Source organism: Pieris rapae, chromosome 22 (assembly GCF_905147795.1).
Source record: "Pieris rapae chromosome 22, ilPieRapa1.1, whole genome shotgun sequence".
Lineage (NCBI taxonomy): Eukaryota > Metazoa > Arthropoda > Insecta > Lepidoptera > Pieridae > Pieris > Pieris rapae.
In genome coordinates, this window is record NC_059530.1 from 6,799,568 (window position 1) to 6,818,578 (window position 19,011).

Genomic DNA, 19,011 nt, shown 5'->3' on the forward strand with positions numbered 1-19,011 from the left:
GTAACCTTACACTATATTCTAAACTTATCGGTATATTATATATATTATTTTCAAATGCACCTGGATGTTCAATAGAATTCCGAACGGTCTTCAAGCTATTTTATAAAATTGTTTACGAAAGGAAAAAATATCAGTTAAAAGTGACAAAAAGTCCCAGTTTTTTATATTTCGTGATGATTTTTTTCCCAGGCCTGATACATGCCAACAACTTTTGGGACTCACTATATTTTATACGACACAAACCACTGGGTAACACAATAAATCCACAAAGAAAAATAAACACAGAGTATTTCTAAAAATTGTTTCGAAATAATAAACATTAAAGTACGCAAACATATCTAAAAGTTTCCTATAGGCTATAGAAAGGATATTATACACTGTCGATAGCGTCCTAAACCTGCTCAATACATAATTCACTGGGTGTCGGCATTCTCTAGTGAACTTGAACTTTGTGTGAATATCACTAAGACAGATATTGTATAGTTAGATTTTTTTTGAAGCTAAGTAACGATAGTTTTTAATACAAATTGAAACAGACCAAAACATAATATAGCCTTTTATTTCGCACCATGTTTTTTTTTAAATTCTGTAAAATAAAATACACCTAAATTCTGTAAATTAAAATATACCTAATGTTGCTATTGATTATTACCCATTCGTTACATTTCTGTAAATGGTTAATTTTATATGTAATTGTTTTTGCCGAGCGCCACCACTAAGCCAACAGCTGCACACTAAAGTATTTCCGAACAATGTCCTTTGTTCCTTAAAAAAATGGCATAGCAATTCTGACATTAAACGTGGGCGGCGTTATGGCTAACATCAGGTGAGCCTCATGGTTTCCGCCCGATCTATAAAAAAATAGTATAATATTTTTGAACTTATTGACGATTCATGATAATGACGTAATTTGCAATTGAATTAGTCTACATTGTTATCTGTTTTCTTATTAGTTATTTTTCCTAACTACGGTTGCCTGGAAGAGATCACTCGTTAGAGTTAAAACAGCATTTTGTGTTTTTAATACATAAATAAAAACTTCTTTTGCGCTCGGCTCTTACATAATAATAAATAGCCGTAACATTTTTCATAGTAGAGATTTCTTAGGGTAAGGTCCACGCAATGTAAAGAAAATTGTTATGATTGCAAATAAAATAACTACCTATATTTTTTTAAATAAAATATCTGTGACAGGATTCCAATAACATTTTTTTAAAATAATCTTTTTTAGGCGACGCCACACATGCATGTGAGTGAATCCATAGAATAAAAATTGCCTAAATAAATTTACATTGATTTGTATAATAAAAGCCACTAGATGCAGTGGTTGTGAATCAATATCCGTGACTGCGGTGATAGTCGCTCGTCACGAAGGAAGAATGTTTCAATGTATTTGATTTATTGCTGACGTAATGGAGCGTCGTGTTGCATTCGCTTGCAATAACTGCATTTAAACTCAAGGCATACAAATACATTGCTATATCTATTTATTTATTAGGAATTCTAAACTAGGTATAGTATGAGTTTTAAAAACAAAATTACAAGTACAAAAAAACCATTAAGTAGTAATACAAAAAATGCTTAACCCAAGACCTATGTGCGAAATATAGGTTACTAATATAATAAGTGTATGATTTTCAGTTGAAATATATAGATCTAAATATAATTAATATAAATCTTACATAATAAATATAATGTAAGAAATTCTCTTTTTCTCTCATCTCCAATCCCCATTTCCATCTGGTACCAAACCAGATTTTCACTGCTTACTTGCTTGCTTCATCAGCATAATGTTGTTTTATTTATTAAGTTTAAAATTTATTCTTAATCTATATGTATCGTTATTCTATAAAACGAGTTGTATTCATAGTTTATCCCGTGATTGTTATATTTTCATGTATCTCTCAGATAGTAAATCTATTGTCATTATGATAGTTATAAACTGATACATTAGTTGATAACTTTATTACTGAATCTCGACTTCACAAATATCCACCATATTTAGTTTGTGAAACAATTAAAAAACAAATTATCCTCACAATGTACATTTTTTATAGAACAGGGAGCAAACGGTAATATCGGTAAGCGGTAGCGATTAAAATAGTGGCGGAGACTTTCTTGCCAGGTCTTCTTGCCTTTTCTACGCCCTTAACTTGCGAACTGCTTGTAAATGTAAATTTTGAATCAGATTATAATCTATTCCATTGACGTTAATAAAAAAAGTTATTTAAATAATATTTATAATCAAACCACAAGAGAACAATACTTTGAGTTTATTCATTACAAGAAATATACAAATATAAAAGAGGACTTGTAATAGTAGATTACTGTCTACGTTACTCGGGGAAATATAGATTTTAAATTGTGATATGGGCATAAAAGTAACGGAGACGAATTTAAAGCAAATAATGTTCAACATTAAATTAAGAGGCATCTTTTTGGGTGTTGCTGTAGTGTAGTAGTAGTGTTTAATCATATTAGCAATATCATTTACGTAAGCTATTTAATACCTTCGATGACTACATAGTCGGGGAATTATCTAGAAAATATGTATCAAAAAAAACACAAATTTACAGTATTTAAGAAATTAACTTCATAATTGGTTTCAATTTATTACCAAATACAGTAAATAAAAGGTTAATTAAAACTCGTAACGAAGCTCGCAGTAGCGTGTTAATTAAAGCGCAACAAAATCATAACAATAAAAGTGTCAATTTGTGAACTATCATAAGCAATATAAAAATCACCATGCATGTGGTGTAAGCGTGTGAACTTTGATGACTTTCACGATGGTTCGTTAGTGGAATATTGTTAACGATCATCCAACATTATTTGTTATTTATTATTAGTAGTATAACTGCCTAGTGGCTTGAACTTTTAAATCCTGACATTCAAATCTTGTGTTAAGGAACATGTCTTGAAGAAACCGATCCTAGATTAACTGACGGCATGCTACAGAAGGCCAATCAAGAAAATAATAACAAGAGATATGGTCATTACTCTGTAACTTTTCTTATAGTAGATAAAATAATATGATGAATAAGTTTTTCCGCGCATCCCACGATTGCAACATAATCGCTACTGATATTTAGAGGACACGTCATAGTCCTCTATCAAATGTTCATAGAACATCGGTATCTTTGTTGGAAATATAAAGTACGGGCTGTGGTTTAGAAATCTGAAAACAAGACTAGTGGTTGAAGCGGTAATATTTCTTGTTTATTTATGTTATTAATGTTTATATGCTTTGTTAAGTTATAAATGTTGGATATTAAATATTAAAAAATGTGTAATTGATTGCACAGAAGATGCATTCTAGATGCTTCGTTGCTGACCACGACGTTCAGACATGAGCTGCCGACAAAAGAGAGAGAGTATGCCGTGCACAGCCGGGAATCGAACCTACGATCCAGCAAGGACAGTCTCACGACAAATGCTAGGCCAAAACTCGAAGACATTAAACTTTGATAGCCAGTTCTTATTAGTATTTCATTATATATTTGCTATGTCTATTCAGTCTCGAGTAACTTTAAAAAAAGACAAAACTTACTTTAAGTAAGTCTACCCTTTAAGCTTTAATTTGGTTCGCATATTCTATGGGTGATGTGATGCGTGACATTGCGGCAGTGGGCAGGCAGCAGAACGCCCAATTAGCAGACTGCACACTATATTTCACTTTTCATATACATGATTTTACGGTATGCTGTGTTATTACTGTTGATCAATAGCACAACGAGTTTTGAATGACCCCTCTCTGAGTGATTGGATAATTTAATCTGAGTATTCTTTTTTTGAATGTAATGTTCTTTGTTTTCTATTTTGATTGACAATGTAATCTTTTTTGGCTTTGTATGTATATTGTCTAAGTGTTTGGAAGTCTTTGGAAGGATATGTATAGCTGTAAGATTACTTATAAATAAATAAAATACCGAATAAGAACACACGAATTTTTATCATGAACCATAAGACAACTTGTTACACATAATTGGCGGAATAAAACACCTTTTTCTAAAAGAAACAGTACACTATTTTTATTGCATTTAAATGAAAAGTAATATACTGTTTAGATACAAGCAAAGCGTTTGAATATATATTAATACGTTAATATACCTGACATATTGATATAACAACAGACATTCGAAATTTAAATGTATCTTGCTTTGAACACTACGAAAAATGAATCTGACAAAACGGTATTTTGTTAAAAGGAATCGCTTGTCCTATTAAGGCGTATCTGGGACCGGAGGAAGCTCAGAAGTCGAGTTGCCGTGATGGAGATGATTAATATGCCTCATTTGCGGCACGCGCTCCCCTGCTACGAGCTACGAGCTACGGGCTATCGGCTACGAGACGATGCTACGTGCCTGAATACGAACATCGTTTACGCTTTCGCGCGGAAAATTTATTGGATTCAACCCCATTTATACCTTTTATCTCAATTATGTATGACGTGCGCAATACTCTTATTACTGAATTTTCGTAATAGTCAAAGAAAATTCTTCTACTTGATGCCTTATTCCAATTTTAACTATAGCGAAGATGCTATTGTTATAGCGAATAATGCAAAAATTAAATCTTTATATATTGGAGATTCAGAAAGTTGGCAATAACTTAGCTAAACATAATATAACACCCACATTGCCAGTAGGCAAGCAATGCACTTTGCGCAAGTACGTTTTCATCCTTAAATATGTTACTAAATAAAATCCCCATTAAATAATGTAAATAAGAATTGTGCTACGTTTGATGCTTTTGTATGTTTATAAAATAATAATAAACATAAAAAACCTTTTAATTCTTGAAAAGAACAAAGTAAACTTAACCTACATATATTTATTTTAGAAAAACAAATTTCAATTTTTTTTTGTATTAAAATATATTTATAACAACTAACAGACAGTTTAAATATATCTATCTATAGTATAATCAAAGTAAAGGTACTGTGGATAGAATTTAAAAGACGTGTGGGCGTTGTGATAATGCTGTAATTGGTTTCTAATGCCACACAAAACCCCCAAACGTGTTGCAAGGCTGGACGAAGAGATAAACAGAGCGGCCCCGGCTCAAGCGTTGTCTTTGTAAAGTTCTTTATTTTAACGTTCCATTTATATAAGAATATTTTGTATTTCTTACACTTATGCGTCGCTATAACCATTTTAGATCTAGACCTCAAAATTCTCTTTTGGTTCATGATAATTGCAAGTAAATGACCAGTTGACCAATAACACGCCCTCGACTATTTGAATCTAATGCAAACCTGTGATACAAAAATCTAATACAAACTACCTCACGATGTTTTCCTTCCTTCCGATCGAGCGATGATTGTAGTAAGTCAAACACTAAATTTTTATGAAAATGGCAGTTCGTTTCGACGAATTTAGTTTTTGAATTTCTAAATACACTATTTTTGAAGCATCCATAACCGATACTTTCACGGCCTGCTTCACAAGAAGTATCTTAATCTATATCGTAAGCTAGTTCGCAAAAAAATACTTTCTTTTGCGAACTAGCCAACAGTGGAATCAATTCCCAGTCTCTTCCCTGGAAGATACGATTTCCAATTATTTTAAAAGTAAAATCCCTTTAGATTGGCAACGTATCCGCTAAAATGGTTGTCCATGGGCTGCGATGACTGCCTATTTTGGACGTCCCGTGGTGGCCAGTTTGCCACCATTTAAAACAAATATTCATTATTAGAACATTATTGTTTCTTTTTTTTAATGGATTTAGCCAGCCATAGAAAAGTATTAAGTCTAATACCAAACTAGAAATTTTACTGTTATTGTCCCAAGGTATTGTAATGAAATTTCTAGTCTTGGGAAGTCCCAAAGCCAATATATACTGTAGTGGCATGTTGCTTTTAAAACAAAACAACACAAATAACACAAACAACATCAAAATCAACAACTGCAACTGAAAAAAATAGGAAGTAATTACTATTAACTACTTTTATTTGGACATTATTGGAAGACTAAATTTAAATTATAAATATAAAAAAATCAAAGTTTTTAATGAAACGGCTAATTTTGTTTCTATAGTTCTACTTCTTGTTACTGCTTCCCTACACAGTTCATTAATAACAATGCAATTATTTTTGTTATTTTAAAGGTAACATAAATTTTGTTGTCAAGTTGAATGTAAGCAAAGTGGACAATATTCTTGCATGTTGCGGTGAAATACAAGAATTTTTCACTGTACAGTGCTCCTGTCGCTCCCCAATCCTTGAAAATTTATAGCTGTTGCTGACGCTACATACATTACTATACGTGTCGCTTTAAATATAATACTCTGCCTTTGAAATATATTTATTTAATAACCTGAGCTTGAATAGGTAATTTTAAATTTGAAAGAAAATTTTAGGGCATTTTTTTTATTTTTATAGAACAGGGGGCAAACGGGCAGGAGGCTCACCTGAGTGATACCGCCGCCCATGGACACTCTCAATGCTTGAGGGCTCGCGAGTGCGTTGCCGGCCTTTTAAGAATTTGTACGCTCTTTACATGATACTTTAAACAAATTATAGACTAAATAATAAACTAGTTTTAGACAGTTATTAACGAACAACTATGGCCCTTTTTATCTTCATATAATCAGCAATTTCATAGCAAAGAGGTCGTCTGGGTGGTTATAAATTTACATTGTAATAAGCAACTTTAAGGACGTGTCTTTTCTATTCACACATTGTTTAATATGAAACTTGCTTCTCAGTACCATATTCGGTCGTGATATATCACAATATCGATACGTAAATTAACAAAAACCCAAAAAATATTTAAATGAGTACTAGAAGTTCTTGAGATTGAATTCAATGATACAAACAACTTTTCCTTTAATAGATTTACTAGGTAAATGGTACTTCCACTAACCCTTTTATTAACCGCAATCATTCGTTAATGAGTTTAGAAATATAATTAATTCAACATTTATGATTAAAATGTTTAGAAACAATTAATTAAGCGATGATCTCTCGTAAATAGAAACTCTTTTGAAAACGTGTTTCAATAACCTCACCACAGACCAAAAAGCAATAAATGTGTGCAGTCGGATGTATTCGAAATATTTTATAAAAAGACTCGTTAAAATTCTGAATTAACAAGACTATAAAGTCAATCCATGAATATGAAAGTGCATTCGATTTTCGATGTTATAAACAGCTATTTAACTTCACTGCGGCGGATTTTACTGTAAAATAAAAGTGCATTTTATAATTTGAGAAATACACAATTTTCGATAGTTGATAACTCGTATGACCACAACTAAATTAATTAACGATGTCCTTAGTTGTGATCACTTCCAACCCATGTATAGTATATATTTATACTATACATGGGTTGGAATTATATATAATACTAGCGGATCCGACAGACGTTGTCCTGTCTACACGTCTTTAATTTCAAAATTTCAATTTTTAATAAGCCATTTTAATGAAAATTATTATTCAAATGTTATGACAATATCTAACGATCCAGCACATGGTCACACACGGTATAACACAATGATAACAAAACTTTTTTTAAATTTTGGGACAGACTAAAATTAAAATTCGAATATTATTTAAAATTTGACATTGCGATGGTAGCGCCGTCTGTCGGATCGAATGTAAAACAACTAATAAATTGAAAATTAATTAAAAAAACATTGTCCAGCGGACTAAATTGTGAATCTAAACCATTCCCAGATCCCCTTGAACACACAAAAAATTTCGTCTAAATCGGTCCAGTCGTTTAGGAGGAGTTCAGTCACATACACACGCACTCAAGAAATATATATATATTAAGATATAGATTTTGGTATATACATAGACACAACATTTATTATTAATGAAACACAACATTTTGTTTGCACCTCAGACGCAATAAAAGTAAAAGAATGTAATCTTAATAGTAAAATTAACAGTGTAAGCAAATCAGTCTTGTATAAAAGTATAAAGTACAAAAAATAAGATTTGATAAAATAATTGATTAAAAACGGTCGTGCGATTTTTGTTGAATAACTATATAACGTTTGTAACTGCGACGAAAATTCGATTTTAGTTGAAGATTTTTCTTTCGTCCCGGTATATTTAAAACTCCCACGAAATGATTCCGTCCGTGCTCGAGAATGGTGAGCTCCTGAGTACAAATCCTAACTTTGTTCTTACTGACATTACGCCAGAGGAGATATACGAACAGTAATATAAATTGAAGTATCCAATATCTGAGGTATCAAAATGAATAATTACTTCGAGAAATTTTTTTGAATAATTTTTATTCATTTTTTTCCTTTTGTAAATGTTTAAATACATACATATTTCACATTTGGTCGTAAAAACCGATAGTCGTAATAGCCGATGACGTTGTTTTTATCTATTACAATATAATTCAGCCGGGACCTTTGATTTTGGTCAATAAACCGGTTTTTTTTTCTAAACGATGTCTTAGGCAACGGTTTTCACTGCATTCATATTTGGCTATATCTTTGGTTAACTTGTAGGATAACGAAATAAATAATATAACCATTTGAGTCCATTTGCTATAAAAAGGCACAAGCCAAAATTTTTATACGGCTTGCTTTAAATCTAGCGTCGCGTGATCAAAGTATATTAGGCACGTAGCCCAACTGATGCCGCGGCTTAAAATAAAACTACAATTTTTATTCCTGTTTAACGGATCAGTGTTTTGCTATGTAAATTGTGCAATTTATAATGATAAATATGCTTATGATTACAGTTTCACATATACATAAAATGTCTGCGTTATACGTTATAGCGATGTAGCATAGTGTATGTTATGTATTTATTGCATTGTTTTGTGTTTACAACCAAATATATAGTATTTACAATTTTCTTAAGCTAGATAATAATGAAAATTAAGAAAATTAAAATAATTATAAGTTTGATCCTTGTAGCAGTTTACTTTTAACGCTGGCAGCATTTTCTTAAAATCAAACTTTATGTATTTATATACGATACTTTTGTACACTCATGAACTAATAAAACTTACATTATCTGCCAAATCGAGACTATTAAAAATATGAAAGGTATCAGTAAAAAACTTTCTATAAATTGCTTAATCGTTTGTTTTACAGGACTCACTTGAAACAAATAATATAGAATTTATTTGGGTTCATTTATATATATATATTATAAATGAACACTAACACACACAAACCCACTTAAAAAAAAACATTTGTGCAATTCACACATGGTAGAAGTGAAACCTTCAAAAACAAAGTCTTTATAATTAATCAAATATAAATTAATCATTTTCCACTATCTAAATGTGTGTGTTCTTTAAAAATTATACATTTTAATTATACATTTTAATTTGTAAGAGTAATATAAATCTTTAATTTGACAAAAACTAAAACGAAAGTTTGAAATTCGATCAAAAAAAGCGACAGTAAAGAGAGGCTGTATAATGCCTCCTATCTCATTTTCTCCCACGTTAAATCTTATGAATTGATGTTTCTGTCTCTCTTTCCCGCTGCATCCGGTTTGAAATCACGACGATTCGAAAGAAGTTTATCTATCTCATTTTCTCCCACGTTAAATCATATGAATAAATGTCTCTGTCTCTTTTTACTGTCGCTTTTCCGTTGCATCCGCCTTGAAATCACAACGATTCTAAAGAAGTTTCACTTCAATATACAAAGCCAAACGAGATTGCATAATCAAAATATATCAAAGAGAAAACAAATATGTGTTATAGATAAAACAGAAAACTGAATTAAAGATTAAACAAACGACAACAATATTTTAAATAACAAACTAAACCGTCACTACTACTAAATCAAGTCATAGTAGTATATATAGTAGTAGTAATAGTACTGCATGTTTTCCATTTATAAATCGAGTGTCGCAAAGAAAAATGAAATGAATCATGAAAAACAAATGCACGAGCTAAGAATTGAATTTGGAATTCCTAAATAAAAAGAACATATTCCAGTAAAAGTGGCCAGTACGACAAAAGATAAATTTCATATATAACCTGATACACACATACCCTTAGTATTGTCTTTTATTAAGATAACTTTTACCCATTTAAAGAAAAACACTTTTTTTATCAGTTTGAAGTTATGTAGTATTGTTTTGAGAGGGCGGCCTAAAATTATCAAACACCTGGGATCCAATAATATCCAAATTAAAATCTCAACACAAACAATAAGCAAAAATGGAGGACACCGTGAGCAATTTCTGCAAAAACCCTACATCTTTTAGTCGATACCAACTCCGGGGAAATAAATACAGTTAATACAACATTTTCTACAGCTGTGATACTTTTTTGACATTCAACACCTTTTGTCTTCAGTCACCGTGACCACGCACGCTGTAAAGCACGCGAAACGTCGGATAAATTTAAAATCATGTTTAAATAATTATAAGTTTACAATAACACATAACTTCAATCCGTTAAAAAAGTGTTTTTCTTTACACATATACCCTGTTAAACAATTCGTCAGACTCTTTGTTGGAAATAAAAGGTAACAATTGTGTGACAATATTATTTAATACAATTTACTTTAGGAGCATTTGTATACCAAAGCGGAATACGCTACGATCTGTTGAGCTAAAGGAAATAAAGTTATGATTTATGCAAGCGAGATGTGTTTCAAAGAGCTAGTTGTAAACGTTCCATCGTAGTCCAAAATATTGTATCCATTACAATATATTTTGAGCGCGCTTCAAATAGTTTATGAGATTCATGCTTTTATTTACGCTGATCTATTCATACTGTAATAAAAGTCCTATTTAGCGGAAGCTTAGTGATGAAGCTCCAGTCGTGAGAAGTTCGACGCCTGTTGTGTTAATTTATTTGAACAGTGAACATAAATTATTTATAAAAATAAAACTAAAGATGGAATAGATAATTTTAACAAAAATAGATTACCACTATCTGGAACCAACTGCCCATTGAAGTATATACGAATTAACCCGGTCTTTTAAGAAAAGAGCGTACCAATTCCCTAATAGAACGGCAACGTACTAGCCAGCGATCTGGTATTATTTGTCCATGGGCAATATTAATTTATATAAGTGCCTTTTTTTAAGAACAGGACACAAATGGGCTATCTTATAAAATCCCTTTTTAAAAATACAGGATCGCTAATACCTATATATATTATGTGGGAACCGATGCTTCAAATAAAATCAGTATCAGTCTCAATATGTACTTAATATTTCGTCACCACATTAACAATTTTATACATTATTTACTACTAAAATGCAAGATTATCCCTTTAAAGATACTTTATACAAATAATTAACATTAATTATTGGCGATACAACGGGCGCCCTTGTCGATAACAAGCGATCTCTTCCAGGCTACCCTAGTAAGGGAAACTAATGAAAGAAAAACAAAGTGTAAAGAAGTGCATGACCAAATCAACAAAATTTAAATAATTACTAACACTGAAACTATACCATAACCCAACTTAATCTAAAATCAAATAAAAAAGAAACTAAAATCTAATTTATGAACTACAATGCAAAGATTAAGAAAAGATGTAAATTACAAAATTCACAATTCAGCAGGAAAGGATATGGTAAAAAGTGGTTACGTAGAAACTTTTTAGAAGAGAACCAATCCAAAATATTAAAAAATATAAATCCAACCAGGCAATTGAGCAATGTTCGGCTAGTGGCTTAAGCCAGCGACTCTCATACCTGAGGTCGTAGGTTCGATCCCCGGCTGTGCACCAATGGACTTTCTTTCTATGTACGCGTTTAACATTTGCTCGTACGGTGAAGGTAAACATCGTGAGGAAACCGACATGTCTTAGACCTAAAAAGTCGACATGATATATGTCAGGCACTGGAGGCTGATCACCTACTTGCCTATTAGATTTAAAAATGATCATGAAACAGATTCAAAAATCTGAGGCCTCTAAAAAGGTTGTAGCGCCACTGATTTTATTTTTAAATCTAACCAGGGCCCGTTAAAAAAAATTCACAATTACTACGCGGAAGTTACAGATTAAAAAATAATGACATTCAAATCCTTTTAGTTTAGGCATTCCAAAGCACATTTCAACTGAATTTACCCTGATGTAATAAAATGTCACATCACAAGCAATATTTTGTTTTCAGAATCCCTTACGCCGACAAGATCACTCCTGAGCCAATACTGAACAACAATGCAGGCCGAGACACAAAGGCGGACTCGATCAGAAACAGTTATAATAGCCAATTCAAAGTTGGCATTTATGGCTGGCGAAAGAAATGTCTGTACATTCTTGTCATGGCACTCATGTTTATGATGATCATCAATCTCGCTTTGACGCTATGGGTTTTGAAAGTTTTAGATTTTAATTCAGTAAGTATCTTTAATACCTCTAAAATCTAATTAATTTGCTATATTTGTTTTAAATATTGTAGAATTGTTTGATGATTTGCTTTTTTTTTAAAAGAGTACCGAAATTTTTTACGCCGGCTTTTTCTCTCGGCCAACACCCTCTGTCTTCTTTGCCGATGAGTAGGGATGCCAACAGGTTCGAATTTAATGACGTGGAATAAGTGATACCATGATGATCTTATGTTCCAAAATAAACGTATTTTATTTTATTTTTTTTTACCGTATACATATTCAATTTCTGGCCTAAGCTAAAATATACGTGATTTTTAACAATTAATATAATTGCAAACTTAAAATAGAGTTATAGAACGATTGATTGGAGATAATAAGTTTTTTTTTTATTTTATTTCCCTTGATATACTTAATCTCCTATTATCCCTAGAGGCTACGTTAATCGGGGTTTCGGTGCTTGTTAGAGATCTTCTCGGGCCAATTGATACTCAGAATACGGCAAAGACCATTGACGAAGTTTTGGACCCGGTGCGAGGTGTCATAGTCATTGTCAAATATCATTTATTCATATAGGTAACATAATGTATTGTCCTCTATCAGCAGGAGGCATGGTGAAATAGGAGCACGCACTTACATACTCGCGTCGTTAGTGACCTCCCACGTTTCACACCCATAAAACAACACAGATTTGTCATTGGATCCGAATAAAAAAATAAATAAATAAAACATTTATAAAAACCACGAAAAATACATTTATTTATTACATATTTAAAAGAAATTATCAAAGTAGAAAGTATCAAAATCACACTTAAAAACAATTATCTAGCAATCACTTGTATATATACATTTTATTTTTAGGAAGGAATGGGTCAACTACGAATAGTACCAGGGGGACTACAATTGTTGGGACAAGCTCTAGTATTGGATTCACTTTTCGCGTCAAGTATCAAGTCGCGACGAGGGCATCCGATAGCCATTGAGTCTTCAAGGAATTTCACTGTATCAACACGAGACGCGCATGGCTTTGTACAGAGCAGGCTGTATTTAGGTAAATAAAATCTGTTTAAGGCATAAAATATTAGATAATACAGAGTAAGTCCATTTATTTTGTGCAACAGGTGGCTAGTCGGCAGGAGGCTCACCTAATATTACGTAATACAGACAGACAGACAAAACATCTATTATCAACGAAATACAAATAAAAGAAACTTGAGAGGTGTCATAGGACACCCGGATGGACCGAAGTTCCTTTCAATTAATTAGTGAAGGAATTGTAAAAAAAAAAATTTTTAACTTGTAATATTTTTTTTTTCATTTTTAAAAAATATAATGTAATATAAACTTAATCAGTAGGCTCAATTTTGGTAATAAGAGTGTCTAGAATTATTGTTTCTTATTAATTTATTGTGTTTCATTTTGACAACAAATCTGAAGATAGAGACATCTATTGACACCAATGTACATTTTTTTACGAAAAAGTTCCGGTCCATCATAAAGATGTCGCTAACTTCGTCGTTAAAACTTGTCGTCTTATTTTTTTCCGTCTAGCCCCTTTCGCAACGCGCGATAAGCATCTTCGTTCCAATAATAATAGACAAAAAGTAAAGAAAGAAATAATCAAATCAATAATGTAATGTAAGTGTTAAATGTGGATATTGTTTAAACAATTGGTACAATCTTTTCTTGAAGGACCCTTACTCAACTTGGTTCGTAATTACATAGTAAGAATTTAAATGCGTTGATTTACCACAGTTTATATCTTACACACAAAAGAAAAATTGTAAAATTAGAATTACACAGATTACAGTATTTAATCCGTTCATTAATAATTTTAAGACGAGAAAAATTTAATTTAATTTTTTTTTAATCGCTTGCCTTAATTTTAATAGATTCGAAGATGGAGATATTTACACAATAATGTAGGTGATTTAAAACTATATTATTTCATCTTGTGTCCCTGTCACAAGTAAAGCATTGAAATTTAACTTTCATAGAAGATTTCCGTCAAATTGATTAAATTTTATGAATACCGAGATTACAGTAAGTTTAATAAAATAGCCATTTTTATTTTAAACAAACACAATTTATTTTCAATAAATAAACATATATTTTAAATATATTACTCTATTATTCCCTTAAAAACATATTTTTTAAGGTTTTGTGTCCTAGGTGCATTTGTGTTTCACCATTGGAATACTTATGGTTGAATAATTTCTATATACAGGTCATGATCGTTTAGAGGTGAACGTAGCCCATTTGGAAATCAGAGACGCCCGCGGTGGATTGTTACTCGGAGCTTCGCAGGACGCGGTCACTATCGGCGCAGACAACTTATTCATCTCTAGCCCAGCGGGTGCCACCTTCAACACCGCAGTCCAAACTCCACTCGTTAAAGCACCACCCTCCAAACAACTTATGTAAGTATTCTTGAACAATTGTAGTTATATCACGATCGGCTAGACTCTAAACTTATTTCAGTTCTAGTTAGAATATAAATCATTATATTTAAAAAATAATGGCGAACGAGGTTTTGAGTCTGCCATGAAGGTAAACAAGTTAAAAGACCATTCAATTTGCGCCCAAACCCAATAACCTATCTCAATCCATTTTTGACCATCTGAGATAGAACATCTTAATCCAAATATTGATAAAAGTGTGCCAATACCAATCGACGGATTGTAATACCCATCTGTCGATACAAGCTATCCATGGTAGGTCAGATCGGTGTGGATAGACCTTTGTATGAAAATGACAGTTCAACTATGCCAATAGCTTATCGATTTTAACTTACACAAATTAAAAAAAAAGGTATTTGAATTGCTTTAAACATAGACATGTATATTTTAATATTATTTTTACGGTTATGTAGTTTATTAATGATAAAATATGAGTGTAAAGAGCGAAGAGATTTATTCTATCCGTCGCCTGAAAAGGATTATCTTCTTCGTCGATCTCCGATTGTTTTCAATCTAAGATTGTGGATTAATAATTGGGTTCGGGCGTTAGTCAACGGATGCGTCAGTCTTCAGAGAAGTACTTCTTCTTTTTATGTAAATCATATTCTTCAGAAGATGACTTCTACCAATTCCGCAGTTCGCTAGTTCTAAGTGAAATGAAATAATTATGTATAAGTAGTTTCACCATTCACATTACTTCGCAAGAAGTTTTAGAAATATACAAAACAGCTTAATTTGTGAAAGTGTGTAAAGTTTACTTTTCCTTCACAGTTCCAGCAAATGTTAAATGTGCACATAGAATGAAAGTGCATTGGTGCACAGCCAGGGTTCGAACCTACAACCTCAGGGATGAGAATCACTAAACAAAAAAATATATATAATAAATGTAGTGTAAAGGTGCAAGGTGGAGGCGTAAATAAATAAGTAATATCAGCTGCCTTTAAGTATTTATACCTACAACCAATTTCGTATCTCCAAGTATAAAGTATATGTTTGTTTTGCAAAGGTTGGAGTCACCCACGCGTTCGTTAGAAATGCACGCGTCCCAAACGATATCGCTAGAGTCCCGAGCTGGGGACATCAGTGCGAGCTGTTTAACTAACTTTAAGTTGCGGTCTACTGCTGGATCGGTATGAATTCTGCTTAAATTCTTTTAATATTACACCCACACTTAGGCTATAAAAACTTTAAAGCTGGCAGCATAGAGAAAACAACTCTTAAACATGCATGTTCTTACCCCCTGTTTCATAATCATAAGATGATTTCAACTAAAGTACTACTTTAGTTTCTTTCTGTGATATTGTTTCTGCAGTGATGAAAAACACGGATGAGTCCAAACAATGCAATAAAACTTATTTAGTTATTAGTGGGTGGTGTGTAATCGTTTGCATTTTATAAAATCATTTAAATATTTATAAATATTTTCATTACTGTTACACACTCAAATATGTGTTTTAATTCGACATAATATTACAATAAAACAGATAGAAAAAAACGTTCTTTAAACCTAAAACATATTTTGACATCTAAAATATACATACATATGTTAACCTGACTATATACACATACATATAGTTATAAATTAAGATATATGCTTACAAAGGCACCCTAAAAGCTGAGTGGGGGATTTCGTAGAACACTATCAAACATACATTACTGTAACAGTTGTTTCTTCACGGATGCAATAAAAATGATATACGACTCCTATTTGAAATCGCCGATTTTTTGTGTTTTGTTGCTATATATTGTACCTTCAGTATTGAAATGAACGCTCAAATAATATACGATATGACAAATGATGGATTATAAAAATAAAAAATAATACTAATCGTTATTGCTGATATTAAAATAACAGCAATAACGATAGGTAAGATTTTTTAAGCTGTTTAACCTTTGCTAGATTTTAAAAAGAAATTTTACTTCCTACTTTTACTAATATTATCTTTATTTGCATAAGATTAAGTATGTATTTTCTTGGTCGGTAAAAGCGTCCCTGTCATGGAGTAATCTTCACGACAGCGACGCGTTGCCAGTAAAGAAAAATTAACCATTATTAAAGGAATAATGCGGCCATGCAGGGTAACTTAGTAACTTATTGAAATGTCTTAATAAAACAATGTCGTATCTAGAAAATAAATGTGACACTAACTTAGGAACAACTGATATGGTAAAGTGTGTAACCTGTACTATTAAAATAACATATTTTAAGATACTTAGCAATCAGAACCGTTGGATATTTAAAACTTTTCCATTGTAATATTGCAAGGAATAAAACAAAATAAATTTTTGTTGGATTTTTATTAGATGTTGATTGATAGTATCACCATAGTATCATCTTGATGTTGATTTGAGTAAAATTGAAGCACCGAGAAATTACAATATCAGTCTGACACTTCAAAATTGATACAGTAGTACAAATTTTATACAGTGAAATTGTCCGTGGGCGGTATTACTTCACAAAAAAAAACTATAACTACTCCATTTTATAGGCAACCGCGATTAGCGACTGTATTTAATTCTCTTTTCAGATAAGACTAGACGCGCCAAGTATTTACATGCCGAAGTTAAAATCGGCCCTGCCACTGCCACCTCCAACATCGCATACGCACGATCCACACCATCAAAATATCTATCAGTTGTGCGCATGCGCAAATGGAAAATTGTTCCTGGCTCCGCCGCACGGGGTCTGCGCAGCGCGCGAGGAAAGTCTCATTTGTCGATGATCCTTTATTTAATTAATTACGATGTTAAAAGATATTGTATTTATTAATTATTGACTTCATAAATGCCCTATCTGGAATTTTTTAAAAGACGCAATTTTTTAAATAATATAATAAAGTTATTATATTATTTATTAAGGTGCCAAATATCGATTTATATTGTACTACAGTATATTAAAATATTGCTATTTTAAAGCCATCATTTTTTTCGAGCGATTTTTTTTAGCTTTTTTTATTAAATAATACATGAATACATCAAAAGCAGTTAAATAAACTTCCACTATGTGCAACAAGCTGCTCACTGAAAAAATTCCGAATCAATACGATGGAATTGGAAAAAAACGAGTGAATCAATTCTGAAACGGCTGGCAACGCACTCGCGAGCCCTCTGGCTTTGCAAATGTCCATGGTGGTATCACTTCAGGTGATACCACCATGGACATTCGCAAAGCCAGTTCAGGTGAGGCCCGTTGGCCCCCACTTTAATTTTTTTTTTAAATTAAAGTTTTTATTTAAGTTCTTTGATTTAAGTTACATTAAGTTTATACTATTATTATATTAAATGTATGATCTTTGAAAGAGTGAAGGCGTTCCCCAAAGTTTTGAATATTGCTACGATCTCCACTTTTCTCTAGATTTCATCTTCCCAAGATTTTGTATGCACTCTCTCCTTTTCCTGGCTAATGGGCCTTTCCAAGTAAGAACATTTTTATGCTATATATAATGCAATATCTTTTTTCATCAACGTAGGTATATTAAATAATGGATTTACAGTGTATAGAAAATTATAGACAACAAGCTTTAGATGTGAAGATTTATTATCGTAGAACGACCACAGACAAACATGTTTATTCGCATACATTTCTTGAACTATTTATTTATAAAAAAATATATTTTATCGTTAATAGGTAAGTGTTTTAATGAAATAATCTACAATGCAACCGTACTCTGTTACTTCCAAAAGTGAGTGATTGTACATTTTAGACCCAATTTCGATATAAACAACTAGTGCAGCTAATTTTAATCTGAATTGTTATAATTTGGGCAGTTTTTTCTTATATAACAGTTTTCTATCCTAACATGGTTTTTTTGGCTCGTATCTGAGGCGGTATGCCTTCCTCAAAATTTATCCTATGCCGTACAAGCGAGTAAAATGCTTACATAGAGAGGATTTTAGACATTCGTACTCCTGTTGCAACAATCTTGAGATGACGTATTTTGTAGATTATAGATTTTAATCTTTGTTACGTCATGTGAAGATTGTTATCGCTATTGGGAGTTCTGGTGCTAGTTCGTTTGATGTGGGACCTTGTAATTGATTTTGTATAGCACAAACAAACGAAAGGCGACAAAATATTATTTCAAACACCATAAACAGACACAGTTTGTTTACTGAAAAGTTGTTTGGTTTAATCACTCCTATCTTGTGTCAAAACTGTACGAGCCGTAACAATTCAAAATTTCATCAGAATCACCTTGATGGCTGGAAATCTTCCACATAACTTTTCTTTTGCGATCTAACGATCTGTGAAATCGACTCCCGTTGGGGAT

General features: G+C 32.0%; 1 protein-coding gene across 1 annotated transcript in view; it reads left to right on the plus strand.

Annotated features, from left to right (window-relative positions):
- LOC110992896 (delta-sarcoglycan-like) overlaps positions 1 to 17,463 on the plus strand; it is a 35,511-nt gene extending 18,048 nt beyond the window's left edge. The window contains exons 2-6 of the mRNA XM_022258885.2: positions 12,068 to 12,293; positions 13,143 to 13,332; positions 14,509 to 14,701; positions 15,747 to 15,870; positions 17,269 to 17,463. Of these exons, the coding sequence (XP_022114577.2) occupies positions 12,068 to 12,293; positions 13,143 to 13,332; positions 14,509 to 14,701; positions 15,747 to 15,870; positions 17,269 to 17,463 (928 nt within the window). The remainder of the gene's footprint in view (positions 1 to 12,067; positions 12,294 to 13,142; positions 13,333 to 14,508; positions 14,702 to 15,746; positions 15,871 to 17,268) is intronic.
- Positions 17,464 to 19,011: the final 1,548 nt, after the last annotated feature.